General features: G+C 46.2%; 1 protein-coding gene across 8 annotated transcripts in view; it reads left to right on the forward strand.

Moving 5' to 3' along the window:
* Positions 1-19,889, forward strand: part of CCDC7 (coiled-coil domain containing 7) — a 347,366-nt gene that overhangs the window by 34,041 nt on the left and 293,436 nt on the right. For 7 of the 8 annotated variants that reach the window (XM_075922671.1, XM_075922670.1, XM_075922665.1 and 4 more), the window contains 4 exons: positions 7,053-7,073; positions 7,178-7,210; positions 8,375-8,538; positions 19,086-19,150. In XM_075922671.1, coding sequence (XP_075778786.1) covers positions 7,053-7,073; positions 7,178-7,210; positions 8,375-8,538; positions 19,086-19,150 — 283 coding nt within the window. Of the gene's footprint in view, positions 1-7,052; positions 7,074-7,177; positions 7,211-8,374; positions 8,539-19,085; positions 19,151-19,889 lie in introns of those variants that run through there. The other variant, XM_075922672.1, reaches the window with a different exon arrangement.

Raw genomic sequence — 19,889 nt, forward strand, 5'->3', positions numbered from 1 at the left:
TCGGAGACTTTTTCATAGCAGTTAGCAGTCGGGCTGCCCATGTGCAACAAGCATCTTGCACTGCTGGCGGCTTGACAGTTGAGCACGGACCGACCTCCTCCCCTCAGTTCCTCTTCTACCGCCCTTGGTGGAGGATGGAGCTCCCCTGCTGCTTCAGGCACTTGTCTCCTCACAGGAAAATTCTCACTCTCTTCATCACCGTTTGACCTCAATCAATTACAAATCATCTTGTTACATTCTTCCTACTTCAAAAGAAATCAAAAACCAAAAACACTGGGGAATATGCTGTTCCCTGCTGCTATGCCTCTGCGGCTTCTCTCTACCCCCGCCAGCTACACTCTTAAAACAAACAAACAAACAAACAAACAAACAAACAAACAAAGGACAGAGGAAGAAGAAGAAGAAAGAAGAAAGATGGGGGAAAAATAGAGACCTCATAAAATGGCAGCCTTTATACACAAGCTAGATGACGTTTGAAATAAGAACCCCCCCCCCCCCCCCGCTCTCAGCCCTGAGTACCAATGGCTTCCAATATGCCTGGCTTGCAGGGGTTTAAGAAATGGCTCCATAAATCTTTGACACTACCGCTCAGCGCAGCAACTTCTCCAGATGCCTCTCCCGGTGCAGGCTGCTGTCAGCTTGCAGGCTGACCAGACGGGGTCTAAAGAAATGCTGATGAACAACAAGGAATTTAGGGAGAGTGCCAGTGAGCACAGACAACCCTCTTCACTCCCATCAAGGGAGCAGTCCTCAGCACCGTACCCATTATACTCATCGCCACGCTACGGGCACGGGCACATAAAGGTGGCCAACTACAACCAGAGGAGTGCATTCTCCTTGTAGCATTTGTCTCCCACCACGTCAGCAAGGGCATCGCTATACAGCATGCCCCATACCATCCTCTGTGGCATCCAAACTGGTACTACCCGCCTCCACATTGCCCACTGCACTGGGCACCCTGGGATTATTGGGCACTGCCCAAGTACCACTGTGCTAGCCCACCACCCTCACCGAAAAGGCTACCTCCAGTCTCACCATCCCATACCCTGGGGACCATACCGGACTCAGAAGAGGATGACGATCAATTACTTGATGATCAGGATGACACTCGGCTTGCGCAGTCACTACAGGGCAACTCTTTTTCCCCTCCTGAGGAGGCTATAGCCCCTGATGATGAACATACCACAGTGGGCCTGAAGCAGTTTCAGGATCTTTTTAAAAGGGTCACTGCTACCCAAGAAATAAAATTACAGGAGGTCAAGGAGAAACAACACCATCTCCTAAAGAATATTTGCCCGTCATCACAGACAGAATCACGTTGCCCATAAAGGAGGCGATTATAGAGGTTTTCCAAGGATATCTGGTAAACACTGGCATTGGCCCAGCCAAATTGCAAGAAGGCCAGCAGGAATTATTTTGATAAGCACAAACCCCCTTTGATAAGCACTAGCTTTTTGCGACCAACACTGATGAGATCCTGCACAGCAGTAAAAATTTGCGTACCATGTTGCATATCCTAGTCATGTACACACCATCATACAAGCGCAGGCATTATACCCCCCTACAATAAAAACTGGGACTCATACTATAACCGTACTCAATATAGATCATATGAATACAATCACTCCAGACAGCGCACCCAGAGGAACCACAAACAACAACCATGTTCCTCTGGTGACCAGGCCCCTAAGCAGCAAATTTGAAACATTGGTTGAGGGCCTGCCTGACTTCCCTAACCATCCAGTGCAACAAAGCCAGAAACATCTATTCGACCACAAATTACACCCATTCCTTCATTGCTGGGCCTCCATAACTTCTGACCAGCGGGTCATGGAACTCATCCGAATGGGATACTCAATTCTATTCATTTCCCTCTTTCCTACCCTTCCTCCTACCCCGTCCCTCTTCAGGGACCCCTCTCATGAGATACCTCTCAAGCAAGAAATCAATCGACTTTTCTATCTAGAGGCTATAGAGGCAGTAGGGGGTTGTACTCAACTTATTTCCTAACCCAGAAATGCACAGGGGGCTGGAGACTGATCCTAGACCTCTGCAAACTAAACAAGTTCCTGCGAAAGCAGCGATTCAAGATGGTCATACTGGCTTCAATCATACTAGCACTGGACAGAGGGGACTGGTTCACAGCCCTTGGCCTACACGACTCATATTTTCACATTGTGATAGTGTCTGTGGGCAGGACGTATCGGAGATTCATGGTAGGGAATGCGCATTTCCAATACAAAGTCCTACCTTTCGGCCTTTCTTCGGCTCCACGAGTCTTCTCAAAGGTCCTAGTGGTGGTCGTAGCATATCTTTGGCATCAGGGGGTCGTCACCTTCCCATACCCAGATGACTGTCTAATAAAGGGCCATTCCAGAATGGAAATTGAGAATATGATACTAAAGACCAAACGACTTTTCAGCTGCTTAGGTCTATTAATAAACGAGCAGAAGTTGACTCTCAATACAGTTCAAGACTTGGAATTCATAGGGGCGCCACTTGACTCCATATCAGCCAGGACATATCTGCCATGGCAAAGATTCGATATGTTACACAACATTGTCACTACACTACTCATCAGCCCCAATACGACGGTGCATACCTGCCTTCAGCTCATGGGCCATATGGCAGCCACCACCTATGTGGTCCAATATGCGCCCTTACACTTCCGAGCCCTGCAGCACTGGCTAATGTCAGTCTATACACCATCATGGCATTCTCTGCACAAGGCAGTTGTTATACCCAGACACATCCTGGAATCTCTAAGATGGTGGACATTCCCCAGCAATCTACTCGAGGGGTGCCAGAACCATTAGTCCAGAACCGTCCATATTCTTACAGGCAACATGACCACCATGTTCTACATCAACAGACAGGGAGGAGCACATTCTCGATCTCTCTGTGCAGAGGTCTTTGAAACTGGTATATCCAATATGGGGTCACACTAAAAGCAGCATACTTACCAGGAAACAACAACACCTTGACAGATGCTTTGAACTGCAACTTTGCCATGGATCACAAGTGGGAACTCCACCCACAGGTGTTAGATTCTATCTTTCGCAGGTGGGGCCATCCTACAACAGACCTTTTTGCAACCGTAAGAAATGCCAAGTGCCCTCGTTTTTGCTCCCGGGCGGGACTGGGGAAGGGATCCAAGGGAAACACATTCCAGATCCCACGGGATGAACCGATTTACTATGCTTTCCTGTCAATAATACTAATCCCCAGAATCCTGTACAAGATCTATCTGGATACAGCCTGAGTCATTCTAGTGGCTCCATCCTGGTCTAGACAGACCTGGTTCCCACATCTACAGTACATGTCCATCGAACCACCCCACTCGCTCCCTCAGTGACGCAATTTTCTCTTCCAGAACTCTGGCAAGCTACTGCACCCAGATCCACACACCCTTCATCTCCATGTCTGGCTCCTGTGTGGTTCTGAGGTGCGGAAGTCGCCTGCTTGGATCAAGTAAGAAACATCCTCCTTCATAGCAGGAGGCAAACCACTAGAACGACTTACCAGCAAAAATAGAGACTCTTTGCATCCTGGTATTGTCAGAGACAACTCAATCCAGACAAATCTTGATCCATACGATACTCGAGTACTTATATGGCTTAGAGAGTGAAGTCCTATCAATGTCTTCCATAAAAGTACACTTGTCAGCCATTACTGCCTTTCATGACCACATAGAAGGGTCATCAGTGTTTGTATATCCCGTGACAAAAAGATTCCTTAAAGGCCTCCAGAACCTCTACCCACCTCATAGAACACCAACGTCCTCGTGGGTCCTGAATTTGGTTCTGGAGACCCTTATGAGACCCCTCCTTTGAATCCATGTCACTATTGCTCCTCACAATGAAGGTGCTTTTTCTAGTGGTGATCACGTCCGCAAGGAGGATCAGCGAGTTAGGAGCCCTAATGGTGGGTCCACCAAACACGGTCTTCGCTAAAGATAAAGTGACTTTGAGACCACATCCAGCCTTTATACCGAAAGTCAACACTTGCTTTCACATTAATGAACCCATAGTCTTACCTGTGTTCTTTCTGAAGCCACATACATCACCTACACACACCATGCTTCACACCCTGGATGTCAGAAGGGCTTTGGCTTTTTACATCGATAGGACTCAGACGTTTTGCAAGTCCCCATGTCTGTTTGCCTCTATTGCGAACTATTCCAGGGGCAACCCAATTTCCACACAACGCATTTCTAAGCTGATAGTGGGTTGCATTCCCCAGTGCCACTCATTGGTAACAAACCGCTAAAAACAGCACCAAAAGCACCTGTGTTACAGCAACATCCACAACATTCCTTAATGGTGTACCTCTCAAAGACATTTATTGGGCAGTCACCTGGTCATCGGACTATATGTTCTCAAAATATTATGCCATTATGCCCCAATTGGCGGTTGACACATCAACTAAAGAAGAAAAGGTAGTTACTCATCTTGTGCAGTAACGACTTTTCTTTGAGGTGTGTGTCCCCATAGGTGCTCCACGACCCTCCCTTCTTCCCCCCTACTTGGAGTCCAGGGGCTCTGCGATAGACAAGGAACTGAAAGGAAGGGGTCGGGCAGCACTCATCTGTCAAACCGCCAGCAGCACGAGAGGCTCACTGTGCATGCATGGCCCAACTGCTATGAAAAAGTCTCTGAACCTGCGGCTCCGGGGAAGACCCATCACCTACAGTGGAGCACTCCCAGGGGGACACACCTCAAGAACAGTTGTTACTTCACAAGATGAGTAGCTTTCTTTTACTGGACATATTAGTAACTTTTTAAAATTTTTGACATGTTAAAATCAGAAGAGTCAGTGAATTTCGGAGTTGGTTAGCTGATTTTAGAGAGTTATATTAAGGTATAAGTAGTTTATATGTACACTAAAATAAATATTTAATTAGCATAATGTTAATTCTATTGTTTTAAAGAGAAGGATTGGGGAATTGAAAAAATCTTTAAAATGTTAATCTTTATTAGCTATTTGTAATTAATACTGTACTTGAAAAATGTGTACTTTGGTTTGAATCTGTTTCCCTTTTCACTTGGAGATGTCTAGCACAGTATGAATGAATTACTGGAAACAAATATTAAACAATAAGAAATGTTAGTCGATATGAAATATTGTAATAGTAGGGAGGATCCACGATCACACAGCGTGTGTCTGATAATCCAGAAGGTAAATCTCTCTCTCTATATATAAAGAAGTTTTTCCTGATGAGGGACAGAATTACATCATCAGGTTTGAGAGGGAGGCTGGTGAACGTAGTGAGCAGTGGGTACAGTTCACTAGTGGATTTTAAAATTTAAAATAGAAAGTGATAATCTGGTTTAACAGGAGAAAGGAAAGGATGTATTTAAACAGACAACTCTTCAGGGTCCATTGTTGACAAAAGCTCTGTGTGGCGTTGCAACAAATGAGTAAGGGGAGATTGTGAAGTTTAGTTGTTTTGCTTACTTGAGGTTCTGGGCTAAAATTAACCCCTTTAAAAAAAGGTGAGGACAATAGTATCACAATAAGTTCTTGGTGTGGGAGTCCAGAACATCTTAATATATTCAATGAATATTTTGCACATGTCCACTCTCACCCTGACTTGATTAGTCTAATTAACTCAAGCAACTTCTTCCTTATATATACCCCTGCTTCTGTAACTTCCATTCCAAGTTGTGTGTGATGAAGTTGCTTTTATTCACAAAAGCTTATTCGTTTCTAAGGGCTTGTCTACACGACAGAGAAGATAGACTCCCAAGAGGTTGATTTTCTAGAGTTTGGTTTAGTGGATCTAGTGTAGACCCCCAGATTGAGGGTAGCTCCCACCAGTATTCTGTACGCCTCGTTTTGTGAGGAGTAAGAGAAGCTGACGGGAGTACGTGCTGTTGTCGGCCTCCTAAAGTGTAGATGCTGCAGTGGCTTGGATTAAGGTTAACCAAATCCATTTTGCATAGCTGGATGGTGCACCTTAAGCCAACCTGCCTGGTCAAGTGTAGACCAGCTCCAAGTGCCACAGGATTCCTTGTTGATTTTGCATAGGAGTGATTTTCACCCTTTGTCAGTGCTGAGAGACTAAAGGTTTTTTGCTTGGTGATAGGATTTGATTCTCCTCTAGGATTTTTTCCCCCAAGGCCATTTCTCTTCTTCTCTTTATCTCCTTTATCAGAAAAACATTCTTTTTCCTTGGCTGAACTGCTTCTCTTTGTCTCTCTTTATTTTTCAATATTCTGTATGCGGTATTACCTTAAACATTTTTATTTCTTTCTTCCATTTGTTAAATCTTCTTGCTAAATGTTCTCCTGTCAGCTTCAGCAGTACTTATTACAGGCAGTCCCCGGGTTACATGGATCCGACTTACATCGGATCCCTACTTACAAACGGGGTGAGGCAACTCCGCACTAGCTGCTTCCCCCCAGCAGACCAAGGAGACACGAAGCTAGCGCCCCCCCCAGCAGACCAGGGAGACGCGGAGCAGCTTTTCTCAGCAGACACCTCAGCTTGAGAATAAAGGACTGAGGGAAGTGAGGTGTGGGAGAATAAAACTGAGCTCTGGAGAAATGTTTGGCTAGAGTTTCCCCTACAATATGTACCAGTTCCGACTTACATACAAATTCAACTTAAGAACAAACCTACAGTCCCTATCTTGTACGTAACCCGGGGACTGTCTGTATTCTCTTTTGACTCTTTCCACTTTTTATAGAGGAATGGAATACCAGGTCTATACTTGACCATTTTTTCTCTCTAAACAGGAAGTACTGAACATTTGGTGCCAAAAAGTTGGATATTGAAATGTGTATTAAACATGTTGGTTAAATAAAAGGATTGTTTACCATATGCATTTGAATCTGTCAGACTAAAGCAGTACATTTTAAATCAAGCTAGTTTTTCCCTTGTATAGAAATGATGATGACTAATTCTGCCTCAAAGAGTTGATTGTTTTCCAAATAGGTAATCTTATCTAAAAATAAATTACCATATATTTGGTATACTTATAGTAGTTTAATTCTAATTATACTACATTCATTTAAAATTCTTAGTAATCTTAATTTTTGTCTTTCTAGATATTAGAATCTTTGCTGAAGGTAAGGATTATGTGTTGACATACAGTATTTTTATTATTTTCATGCTTTCAAAAGTAGTATTTTGATTGTGAGTGTCTGATAATCTATATATTTTTCTCTTAAAGTGGTTTGGAAAGGTAGTCCAGCAGATGGAAGAGGTAAATCTAACATCTATTATTGTTTTTAATTTTGGCTTAGTTTTGTTAAGAAAGAACTAGGATATAGGGAGAATCTTAAACATCTGCATAACTCTCATAGGGTATGTCTACACTACCCTCCTAGTTCGAACTAGGAGGGTAATGTAGGCATACCGCACTTGCAAATGAAGCCCGGGATTTGAATTTCCCAGGCTTCATTTGCATAAACTGGGCGCCGCCATTTTTAAATCCCTGCTAGTTCGAACCCCGTGCCGCGCGGCTACACGCGGCACGAACTAGGTAGTTCGGACTAGGCTTCCTAGTCCGAACTACCGTTACTCCTCGTGGAATGAGGAGTAATGGTAGTTCGGACTAGGAAGCCTAATCCGAACTACCTAGTTCGTGCCGCGTGTAGCCGCGCGGCACGGGGTTTGAACGAGCAGGGATTTAAAAATGGCGGCGCCCAGTTTATGCAAATGAAGCCCGGGAAATTCAAATCCCGGGCTTCATTTGCAAGTGCGGTATGCCTACAGTACCCCGCTAGTTCAAACTAGCGGGGTAGTGTAGACATACCCATAGATAAATACATTATAGTTAAGATTATGACTGTTGATTCGGTCAGATATTTTGACCTTCCTCTTAAAAATAATTAGCAAAACAAACCACCAAAAACAACTGCCCAGGGCTATACTTGGTAATGTATTTTGTTAAAGAAAGTGCTTTATTACATTTTGAATAACTGTCCATGAAAACATTTTAGAATCCTTTTCCTTTTGAAAATTTCTAGAGGAAAACATTAACATTTTGAATTTCTTATAGCTCTTGCTTCCCTTGTATTGTATGGCCAATAATACATAGCAAGATGTGCAATGATATTGAATATACTCAGCTGACATGGCTAGTTCATTAATTTTTTTGTTGAAAATAATTAGAATAGAGTAATTCATCCATTTTGAGCATCTTAGGTCTGTGAATAAACCATTGACCATCACTTGTAAAAAACAAACCACCACCGCTATTTCTTACTGTATAAGTTCTATAAACAAGTATGTAAAATGCTAGCATTCTAAAGTTTTGTTTTCGCTGATGGCTATGGAAAAACATTTCATAACAGATGCTTTTTTCTCCCTCTATTGCAAATAGATGTTAAGAGATAGAATATTTCTGTGTTTAATTATGTTTCAGCTAGGAGAAGATGAACTTGTTCCAGACTGGCAACTTCCTTTGGCTGATAAAGACATAACAAATAACATTACTAAATTAGTGCAACACTTTCAAAAGCTTGAAGAACTGAAAGGCCGTTTTCAAGATCTTCCCAAGTCCATCCAGATTCCTGCTGCAGCCAAGCAGTAAGAGAACTGTAAACTATCATTAGGATTACTAAATATGAGGAAAAGTAAAATACAGAAGAAAACTGAGTATTTAAAAAAAAGTTTTTTAGACCTATATAACCATTTATTTCCCTAACAATTACAAAGTGACACTTTAATGGATTTTAAATATAATATTTCAAGACAATGTAGAAATACATATAGGAAAAATGCTTATTTAAATATCATTTTGCAATATACTTCTGATCCTGTGTTCCAAAGCAGAAATTGTATCATAGTTTGAAGATCTAAGATTGACAGAGTTTACTTTAAATTATATAAAAATATGAATTTTAAGAAGTGGCCGGAAAGCATCCTAGCAATATTCAAATTGTCCTACTTTTGAAAGGAGAAATTGAGAAATTATTTCTAATCTGAGGCTGGGACATATGTGAAATCAAACTTCTTCTTCATAAAGGAGTTGAAATGTTTTAATTACTCTACTCTGACTTTACTAGCTGAGGAGTGGACTGAATATCTCCAAATGGGAGTCTAGTTCTGGTGAACAGAATATAAATGTTTGACGATGAGGTAGGGATGAAAAACGGGGACTGTCTTTCTGCTCTGTTAGAGAGGCAAAAAAAACTGGTTTAAAGTATGTATTTTTCATAGAATCATAGACAATTAGGGTTGGAAGAGACCTCAGGATGTCTGCTGTGTCTTCAGTACTAAATGCTGACTTCTATCCATACAGTCTTCATTTTTTATAATGTGCTGCAGGATGGATAGTTGGGTCTCTAGTCCTTTAACTTTCTCTTCCAATATGGAGATCATCTTGCACTTTGTATAGATGAAGTCACTTCTATCCTCTGGGAGAAAGGCAAACATGGCACATCCTTTGCAGGTCACAACAGCTGATCATTCAATATCCATATTGTTTTTCTTGCAGGAGCCTCTGCAGATCTTGTATTTACTGCTCATAGAAGCCTCTCAGGCATAACATGTCTGGGAAATCCCCGCAGGCAAACTCCCTCTGTTTGCTTACCTTCTGTTCTCTGCTCACTCAGTTCCCACAGGTTGCTTTTTTATAAGGCTGATGACTTGAAGCAGTTGCCCGGCTCAAAGCCTTCCCATCAATCAACCACTCAGAAAAAAAAGCACTCCCTCACACTTTTCACAGAAGTACAAGTACTCTGAGTCCTTCGTTGACCCTGGACTCCTGTAGGGGCTCTGTTCATTTTAAAGATTGAAACGCTGCATGGAGCCTAGGCTCCACTGACCCTGATGTGTTGGCCAAGATGGTGGTCACTGCAGTACCATTCTGTTTAAAGGATTTAATTTATCCTTTTTCTGGAGAGAAAAAAGATTATATGTTTTTGATCATTTGTAGATTTAGAGTTGCTTCTTTCTCTCTCTCTCTCTCTCTCTCTCTGTGTGCAGGGCCATCCGAGGGCCTGGGGCAAGTCCCCCAGTGTCTGAGGCCCAGGGCCCAGGATAACTCCCTCCCCCCTTCCTCACTGCACGCCCCATCTCTCCCCTGATCTTGCTCTACCCATCCACTAAGTGCTGGCCCTGCTCCTCCCCCTTACTCCCTTCCTGAGCAATGCGGCCCAGCAGCCTGCTGTGCCCTCCTAATACTACTGCACCTTGCTTCTCTATGGGTGGCAGGAACCAGAGTTCCCCAGGGGAGGGTGGGGCTCTCTGCTTCTTGCTGCCACTGAGAAGACATGCACAGTGGGCCAAGAGGGGGCAGTGCAGTGGAGCATAGCCACTCTTGCTCCCGCCACCGATGTGGTGAGTGTGTGAGAGGGAGGCGGTCCCTGCTGCTCCTTTAATCCCATGTACCTCCTGTCCATAGGACAGTTTGGGTGGCTGCTGCAAGGCCCCTAGAAATGTGGGGTCTTTCATCCTATGGATGGTGTGTTTGTGTGTGTGAGAGAGAGAGAGAGTGAGAAGAGAAGAGCAGAGAAGAGAAGAGCTTTTACCATGAGGGAGAAAATACCTTTAGGGAGGGAGGCAGAGTTCAGATAGCAAACTCAGGTTGTTGCCTCAGATTCAGGGCCCAAGATGGGAAGACTTTAGGGTGGATGGAATTCTCTCTGTTCAGTACTGAAAGATTGGTGGGAATCTACCCCAGGACTGATCGTATTACATAAGAAGCAAAAGAACCCCCTTAAAAGTGTGTGTGTGTGGGGGGGGGGTGGGGGAGGGGTGCTGGTGCCCAAACTGTGGCCTCATGCCACACCACCCCGAGGCCCTGTCCCCCCATTATCCATTTTCCCTGATACCCAGCCTGCTCTGTCCATTTTTACTGATACCCCACCCTCATACCACCTCTTCTCCCTGAGCCCTTGCCCTTGTGTTTCCCCTTCTCCCCGAACCCCCACCCTTGTGCTGTTTCTTCTGCCCAAACACACACCCCTCATTCACTTCTCTCTGCTCTTCTCTGTCCCCTGCCCAGTCACTTACCTTTATAGCTGGTAAAATGTGCATGTGTGGGGAGTTATAGTCCCTGATACTCCCTCTTTCACTGCCCCTGCATGACATTTTTACTAGAATAAGACTCCAGACTACAAGATAAAATGCAATTTGGGAGTACAGGTACAGTGAACAAATTGTAATTATGTCTTGCATCTTCACTTACATATGATGTTCTTTCTTTCTTTCTTTCTTTCTTTCTTTCTTTCTTTCTTTCTTTCTTTCTTTCTTTCTTTCTTTCTTTCTTTCTTTCTTTCTTTCTTTCTTTCCTACATTTATGCTGTTAGTGTAAGCTGCTTTTGTTTCATCCTAGAGAAGGTTGCATTTTAATATTAGGTGAAGTGTTCTATTTATATAGTGTGAACATATTGTTTTGTAAAGTGTGATGGTACCTTTATGTAAAGTACAATAAATTGCATTTCATGTTGCTGAGCTGTTAAAACACAGAGATGAGGATTTAGAATGAAAACCTTAATTATAGTGGTGTATAAGGAGCTGTGCAAAGTACAGTAATGCTTACAGGGAGGTAAAAAATACAATTATATGTATACATTACTTCTTCGAGTGCTTGCTCATGTCCATTCAACATATTGGTGTGTGCCTGCCACATGCACTGGTGTTGGAAGTTTTTCCCTAAGCAGTACCTGTGAGAGCTGGACTCCCTAGCCCTCCCTGGAGTGGTGCACATATGCCACACTATATAGGATGCTACCCGGGCCCTCCCTCTGCAGTTCCTTCTTATTGCCAGTGACTGTGCTTGGAACAGAGTGCTCCAGCCTTAGCTGTAGCAAGGCATTCCCTTTGTAGAGTTGATAACTAATGGAACTTAAGTACCTCTGAACTGTTGGACTTTGTTCTTCTAAAAGACTTTGCCTGGGGATGGTGCATGCCTTACTCCCCCAGCTTGAAAGTCTGCATTGCGTGCAACAGGCCTATGTCAATCAGTGATCCAAATGCTGACTGCCCTTATTACCTGGGGGAAGGACACATCTTGGACAAGTGACATATTTGTAGGTCTTTCTATCCCAGAACCATGAAAGAGCAAAGCATTTGTCTCAGAGTGCTCTTAATGGAGGCTGTCCTTACTCCGCAAGACCAGTGACTTTATTTGACACCAAGTATGTGTGCCTTGGTGCACAGTGCACTGCTGACATCGATGGCTCAGTGCCGTTTGTCACCCACTGGCCCGGAAAGGCCTGCTAGGAAACTGGGAAGAGACAAGTCCCCTCATAAGGACAAGGGGAAGAAGGGTGACCAGTCAGCCGACAGGCCAGAAAAAAAAGCTCTCAGCCCCCTCTCCGGGTCATCTTTCTAGGTGTTGGAGGTCCATCTCCCCTTCACGCTGTAGGCCTCCCAGGCCACACAGGACATAAATGCCATGCTGGTACTGCTGTTCCCAATACTCAATGGGGCTTCGGCACAGGGGAAAACCACCATTTGGCCTTTGATCATCTGACACAGTCTTATCAAGCTCTCCTTCAGTGTCTGAGACAAGAGCGCTCTGAAGTCCTCATACGTCTGCATGTGAGAGACCAGGGCACAACGTTGTGGTGCTGGAATTAGTGTGCAGACCTGTGGAGGCAAGCACCAAATGGCACCAAAGGGACAGTGACTCTCCCTATTTGCCACATCAGCAATGGGACTTCTCTCTACAGCACCAGCACTGTTTGCCACGCTGTAGATACTCACTAGCACTGAGTCACTCCGGCCACAGAGGCACGTCCTAGTGCTTTTGGTCCCTGTCCCAGTACCATGACTCCTCCCTCTGTTACCATTCCCCAGACTCGAGGAGTGATTCTTCAGGGCGCCGTAGCTCCTACAGACACATGGAATGCTCCTGGTCACCGAGGTCTCCATCGGTGGCAGAGTCCTGTTATCGAAGGAGTCCCCACTCCCACTCCTCGTCTTGGGTGTTGGCGATCTTCCGCTCCTGCAGTGAGGCCTAAGATGTGGTTTCCAATCCTCTTGCACAGCAGTTGGAAAAACCCTTGGCGCTGTCCACCTCAGCACCACTGGTGCCATCTCAGGGCACGCCATGGCCCCTGTCTTAGTGGCAAGCTCAGTGGTGCCCATGGACTCTGTGACAGACCCGGCCGGGTCCGCACTGACCGCGGGGGAAAGACCCCCGCGGTCCACGGGAGAGCGACTGCCGCAAGGGCCGGCAGCTGGCTAAACGGCGCGCTGCCAGAACGGACCCGCCAGAGGATGCGGGCAGATGCGTGCCGCTGGACAAGGAGGGAGGCTCAAGCCGCAGAGCCGCGCCCGGCTAGGGTGCTGCGCTTCGCCTCACAGGGCGGGGCCGCGGACGTATGGCGGGAGGAGGGCCGCGGGCAGGACGCCGGGGATGCGGGGCTTACTCCCACGGCGTCATTCACCTGCGCCTACAAAGGCGGCGGCGGCCCGCCGAGAAGGGGGAAGGGCAGGGAGCCGTCATCCTGGCTTCCAGGGGGACCAGGCACCCGGCACCCCGGACAACGAGAAAGGATGGCGCAAGCAGCTGGCGGCTCGCCTTGGGACGGACTCGGCACCTTCGGCGGGGTAAGCGAACCGGCATCGGCTCGGCCGTGGGGGCTGACCGACGGGGAGTGGAAGCAGCCCGGAACGGGACCCTTTTGGCGCCCGTGGGCAGACGAGTTGCGGGCACCAGCCCCGTCTGCCATGGGGGACAGCCGTTAGGTGCTGTACTCCACTTAGGGCTCTGGGCTGGGACCCGGAGGTGAGGGTGGGCCCGGGTTCCCCACTCCCCACTCACCCCAACCCCGAAGCACGTGTTCGGAAACTAGAGACGTTCGCACGGGGGCGGGGCGAGGACCGAGTCGCAGCCCCGACCCCCCCCAGACGATTAATAGCCCCTGAGGGGCGGGGGGGCCCTGCCCCGGACCACGGGGGAAGGGACTCACGTGGTGGTGGGTCCGCCAAACCCCCCCCGCCCAACCTAGGGCAGAGGGGGTGATAGCACCCATCGGCTGGCACCGCGATTAAACTGGGCTAGGGACGCCCGGGATGGTCGAGAGACGGGTGGGTCTGCAGAGCCCCCTCTAACCTCCCCCGGAGGGATAGGGGCGCGGTGTTCGCACCCAGAAACCCCGTCACAGACTCCCTGAGGCTTTCCAGTATAGCCCCAGCTTACCTGCTTGGTTACTGGAGTGTCCCAGGCCCCCTCAGTGCCACCAGTGTTTCACAGGCCTCAAGAGGATGTGGGAGGCATCAGCCCACCCTCTCAGCAGACAGTTGGGGTGAGTGACCAACCCCCATCTCATGAGGAAAGCCAGTCAGACCTGGCCTCCTCCTCTTCATCGCCGGATGAGGTGTAATGGCTTCTTCCATGGCAGTGCCTCTGGAGGATTCAAGAGCACATTAAGACCTCCTGAGGTGGATGGCTAATGGTTTGGATCTCTAGGCTGAGGAGGTGCAGGAGACCTTGGACTCATTGTTTATCCCAAGATAAAGACCCAAAATGCTTAGACTTGTTTGGCAGAAAGAGTTATTCTTCAGCCAGCTTTCAGCTGAGGGTGGTGAACCACTAGGCTTTGTTTGCCAGGTACGAAGTCAACACCTGGCAGGCACTGACCAAATTTGAGGCTTCCTTACTTGAAGATTCACGCAAGGAGTTTAAAAGCCTTGGTGGAAGAGGGGTCTTCGGTGTTGCTGGCAGCCTTACAGGTGGCATCTGACACTGCGGACTTGGCTGCTCTCTCTATGGCTTCCGCCATCTCCATTAGGTATGCAGGCTGGCTCCTCCTGTTGGTCTTGTCTCTGGTCCATCCAGGACCTCCCCTGTGACACTAATGCCCTGTTTGCAGAACAGACGGACACTAAGTTGCATGGGCTAAAGAACTCCTGTATGACCTTGGAAACCTTGGGCCTCTACGTCCCTGGGTTTGAGAGGAAGAGGTTTAAGCCCCAGTACTCTCAACCAAAGGGCTAGTATCCCTGCCAGAAGAGAGCCCATTCCTGTCCAAAGCCCTCTAAGTGGAGACCAGGCCTCCATCTTCCATCTAGCCAGCTATCAACCAGCCACATGAAGCCTCAGGGCAAGCATTCCTTTTGAAGGTGCGCCGGAGGACAACATACCAGACTACCAAGATCCTGCCTACCTGATCTCGCTCAGGCTCCATCTCTTCCTCCTGGCATGGAGGGACATCAGATTGGACTGTTGGGTTCTAGCTACTGTCCAGCATGGCTAGACCCTCCAGATCTCCTCCTCACCACCCTCCTACCCTTCACCTTCATCCCTCTTCAGGGACCCTTCATACAACCTTCTTTTTGAATAGGAGCTATCCCAATTGCTCCAGGTGGGAGTAGTGGAGAAGATACCACCGAGTTCAAGAGCAAAGGTTTCTACACTTGCTACTTTTTGATTCCCAAGGCAAAATGGGGTGTATGGCCTATATTGAACTTGCATGGCCTCAACAAATTTTTGGTCCACCTCAAGTTCCACATGATCTCCCTGGCCTCCATCATTCCCAATCTGGATCCCGGGGACTGGTATGCTCTCCTTGATCTCAAGGGTGCATCCTTCCATATTGCAATCTTCGAACATCGTAAGTGCTTCCTGAGGTTCATAGTGGGAAAGAACCACTACCAGTTTGATGTCTTGCCCTTTGGTCTGTCTACGGCCCCCAGGGTTTTCACCAAGTGCATGTCGCTGGTTGTGACATACCTGAGGCACCAGGGAGTACAGGTGTACCCTTACTTAGACTACTGGCTCATCAAAGGCCTGTTGAGACTAAAGGTCCAGTGTATATCTCCTCCTGGACACGTGTGTTAGCCGGTGGCCGGGGTGATGAGTGATCTGTGAGCCTTATCACACCCGAGTCTTTAGCTGCTAGGACAGAGTCCCTTCACAGCGGGCAACCCTAACGGCCGATGGATGCCCCAAAGATACACCCGAGTGTTTAACTGCTAGGACAAAGTCCCTTCGCAGCGGGCAGCCAGGGAGGCTGATGGGCGCCCCAAGAGTCAGCCCCATGAAGGCGGCACGACTCAACGCTCAGCTCTTATTGCGTTTACCCCTGACCACGGTACAATAGCCAAACCGGCTATGGTTCTTTTGATTGTGTTTGGTTCTGTTACAGCAACAGGAGGAGTCAGGTTAAGACTTAAACAGTTACTACTTGATTGTTACAAGGCAAACGTAGCTTTTAAATGTTACTGCTGTGTTACAGATAACACAGTCACTACAAAGACAAGACAGAAATACAATAAAAGTCACTTAAAGGTACCATGGAACCCTTTGGTTCTCTGAGCTCTTATTGAATGCGCGCAAAACAGACAGCTAGCAGGTATATTTTCACCCCTGTGATCCTTAGTCTGGCGAAGCCAGTGTTTCTCTCAATCCCAATGGGAAGCAGTCGGTACGAGACGAAGGCATCCCTAAAGTCTCGGGGGTCCAGGACTGCCTGACCGGCAGGTATATGGTTGGATCTCTAATTAGAGTGGGGCATAGGACCCCACTTTATACCCCTGTGGTCACGTAGACGCTTCTCTTGTCATAAAATGCCAATTAAGTTGGTGAACGAAAACACGAAATGCAGTTGGTTCTGCCCCTGGTTCAGCCTCAAGCTCCCTTCTGGATGTGTTTATGTATCCGTGGTCGGAAAGTCTTTTCTACACCTTCCCTCCATTTCCCCCCATTGACAAGGTCCTGCAGAAGATCAAGAGGGACAAGGAAATGGTGATCCTCATAGCTCAGGTCTGGCCTCGCCAGCACTGTTTCGGTGCACTGATGAACCTAGTATCCCGTGCACCCAAGTGGTTGCCACTGAGACATAAGAATATAAGAATGGCCATACTGGGTCAGACCAAAGGTCCATCTAGATCAGCATCCTGTCTGCCGATAGTGGCCAATATCAGATGCCCCAGAGAGAGGTAACACAACAGGTAATCTTCATCAGACTTGCTGTCTTAGGACCAAGGGCATCTGCTCCACCCTAACCTCAGCTCGCTCCACCTGGTTGAACCCCCAGGAGTGGGCGTGTTTGGGTGACATTCAGAGGGTTCTCCTGAGAATAGAATAGAAAGCTTTCGACATGGTCCACCTATACTGCCAAGTGGACCTGTTTCTCAGGTCTTGCTTTGGCCACCATTAGAATCCACTTGGCAGCCATTTCCTCATTTCATCCACCCATGCAAAGCCATTCTGAATTCTCCCATGATGTCACCTCTCAGTTCCTGGGAGGGCTGGAACATCTCTTTTCCCAGACCAGAGACCCTCTTCTGCAGTGAAACCTGAACCTGATCTTGGTGCAGCTGATGGGACCTCTATTTGAGCCCAGGCCACATGTTTGCTGTTCTTCATGATAGCCTTGCTGATTGCCATCACATTGGCTAGATGGGTGTTGGAACTCCGAGTGCTGCCATCAGAATCACTGTATATCCAGTTCTTCAAGGATAAGGTCTAGCTGTAGCCTCATCCTTCCGAAAGTAGTCTCTGCCTTCCAGTGGACCAGGATATTTTTCTGCTAGTCTTTTATCCCAAGCCTCATGCAAACAATGAGGGAAGCTGCTCTAATCACTGGATGTGCGCAGGGTGCTGGCTTTCTATGTGGAGAGGACACAGCCCTTTCAAAGGTCCACACAGCTCTTCATGGCCTTTGTGGACTGTGGAAGTGTTTCTCTGATTTCCTTACAGAGACTTTCCAAGTGGATAACTCCCTGCATCTGCACTTTACAAGTTGGCAGGAGCCCAGCTGCCGGAGCTGATCCGGGCCCACTCTATCAAGGCTCAGATTTCCTTGTGTGCTTACCTTGCACATGTCCCAGTCCAGGACATTTGCTGAGCATAGTTGTGGTCCTTGGTGCATACCTTAATGTCTCCTTATGCCATCACGCAGCAGGCCAGAGACGATGATGCATTTGGCAGCTCTTTGCTCCAGTCCTCATTTTCATAACTTCTACCCACCTCCGCAGACACTGCTTACAGTCACCTATGTTTAATGGACATGAGCAAGCACCCAAAGCAGAAAAGACAGTTTCCTGTTCTTTAAGGCTGTGTCTAGACTGGCATGATTTTGCGCAAATACTTTTAACGGAAAAGTTTTTTTGTTAAAAGTATTTGCGCAAGAGAGCGTCTATACTGGCATGTGCCTTTGCGCAAAAGATTTGCTTTTGCGCAAAAGCATCCGTGCCAATGTAGATGCTCTCTTGCGCAAGAAAGCTCTGATGGCCATTTTAGCCATCAGGCTTTCTTGTGCAAGAAATTAACGTTGCTGTAAGAAAAAGTATTCTTGCATGTAAGAATACTTGCACAAGAGGGCTTATCCCTGAGCGGGAGCATCAGAGTATTTGTGCAAGAACCACTGATTTTGTACATTACCAAGTCAGTGTTCTTGCGCAAATACTCATGGCCAGTGTAGACAGGTAGTAAGATTTTGTGCAAAACCGGGCACTTTTGCGCAAAATCATGCCAGTCTAGACACAGCCTAATTGCTGTTCTTCGAGATGTGTTGCTCTTGTCCATTCAATCTCCACCCTCCTCCCCACTGTTGGAATTTTGGCAAGAAGGGACTGAGGAGGGAGGGGCCAGGAATTGCATGTGTGTGCCACTCCAGGGAGCACTAGGGACCCAGATACTGATTAGGGGAAGACTTCCAGCACCATTGCATGTGGCAGGCACTTACACCCATGTTAAATGGACATGAGCAACACATCTTGAAGAACACCAGTTACAGAACAGGTAACTATCTTTTTTACTTTCCTGTTTTCAAAAATATTTTAATGAAAATAATGGATTGTAAGAATAAGACTGAATTTGGACTCACAAAAAGATTAAGAATTTAAACTTTGCTGTCTTGTCATCTGCATGGCAGTGATTTCTTACTTTTAAGGTAGCAAAAGATATGTGCAATAAAAGAAAGTTACACGTGTATTTCCTTGGCAATACAGATAGATTCAAAATGATTTGGGGCTATCTTCTATTCTCGTAAGACTCCCACTAGGAATTCCACCATTGAAACAAGGGTAGAATATAGTCTTTAGAATCTGAAGAAATCTAATCCAATCTTTTCTCATCAGATTGGAAAAAGTTTGAGGTGGGTACAATTTTTAGCTCTTTATTATCTTTTTAAAGCTAGGTTTAGTCTTTGAAATACTGTAAATTTTGACAGGGAAAAGAAAAAACGAGCAAGCCCAGTACCATCAAGTCATAGAGATCCAAAGGCTATATTAGAAGGTGAGAGTGATATTGATTTATTTCCATTTTTTGGAATGCAGAATTTTTAAGTCAACATTTCTATTCATGTAAGATATTAAAAATCCATGTTTTCATGTGTTCCATTAGTATGGTATACTTAAAAAGAACTATTTTAGTTTTAAAGAGTTCTGCAATTTTGATTGGTACTATTTTTTTCCTTTGCCAGGCTACATTAATTATTATGAATACAGTTTTACTGGCCTCAGAAGGAAAGACAGAGAGAGAGAGAGAGGATTATAGTTTTTTTCTATACATCACAACACTGTAATATACTTTAAAATCATATACTTCCTGGAAAAATTCCTCTTTTACTTCCTATCTTTTTTGAACTTAAAACTGTTCACAAGGTCGCAAGTTCATGTCTTAAACCTGTCAATAACTTAGGACTGAATATTATTCATCTAGGCGGGCAATATGATTTTTGGAGAAATAAAGAATATACATAGTCAGTGTATCATTCAAGCTTACCTTTTTCCTGAGATTTGGCTTTACTGGTAGTTGAAACAGCAATAACAGCATGAATCTCAACTTACATTTCTACCCAAGATTAGTTATTGCCTCTTTAGGCCTCTAGTAAGATACTGCTCTGCCATAAACCTTAATTCTTCTTCACATGCTGTCCCTGTGGATGCTCTACTTCAGGTATTGATTTATCCTGGTGCTATGAATCAGAAACTTATGGTAATAGTGTCCGCATATGCAGCAGGTGTCATAGTGC

Source organism: Pelodiscus sinensis, chromosome 2, assembly GCF_049634645.1.
Source record: "Pelodiscus sinensis isolate JC-2024 chromosome 2, ASM4963464v1, whole genome shotgun sequence".
Taxonomy (NCBI): Eukaryota; Metazoa; Chordata; order Testudines; family Trionychidae; genus Pelodiscus; species Pelodiscus sinensis.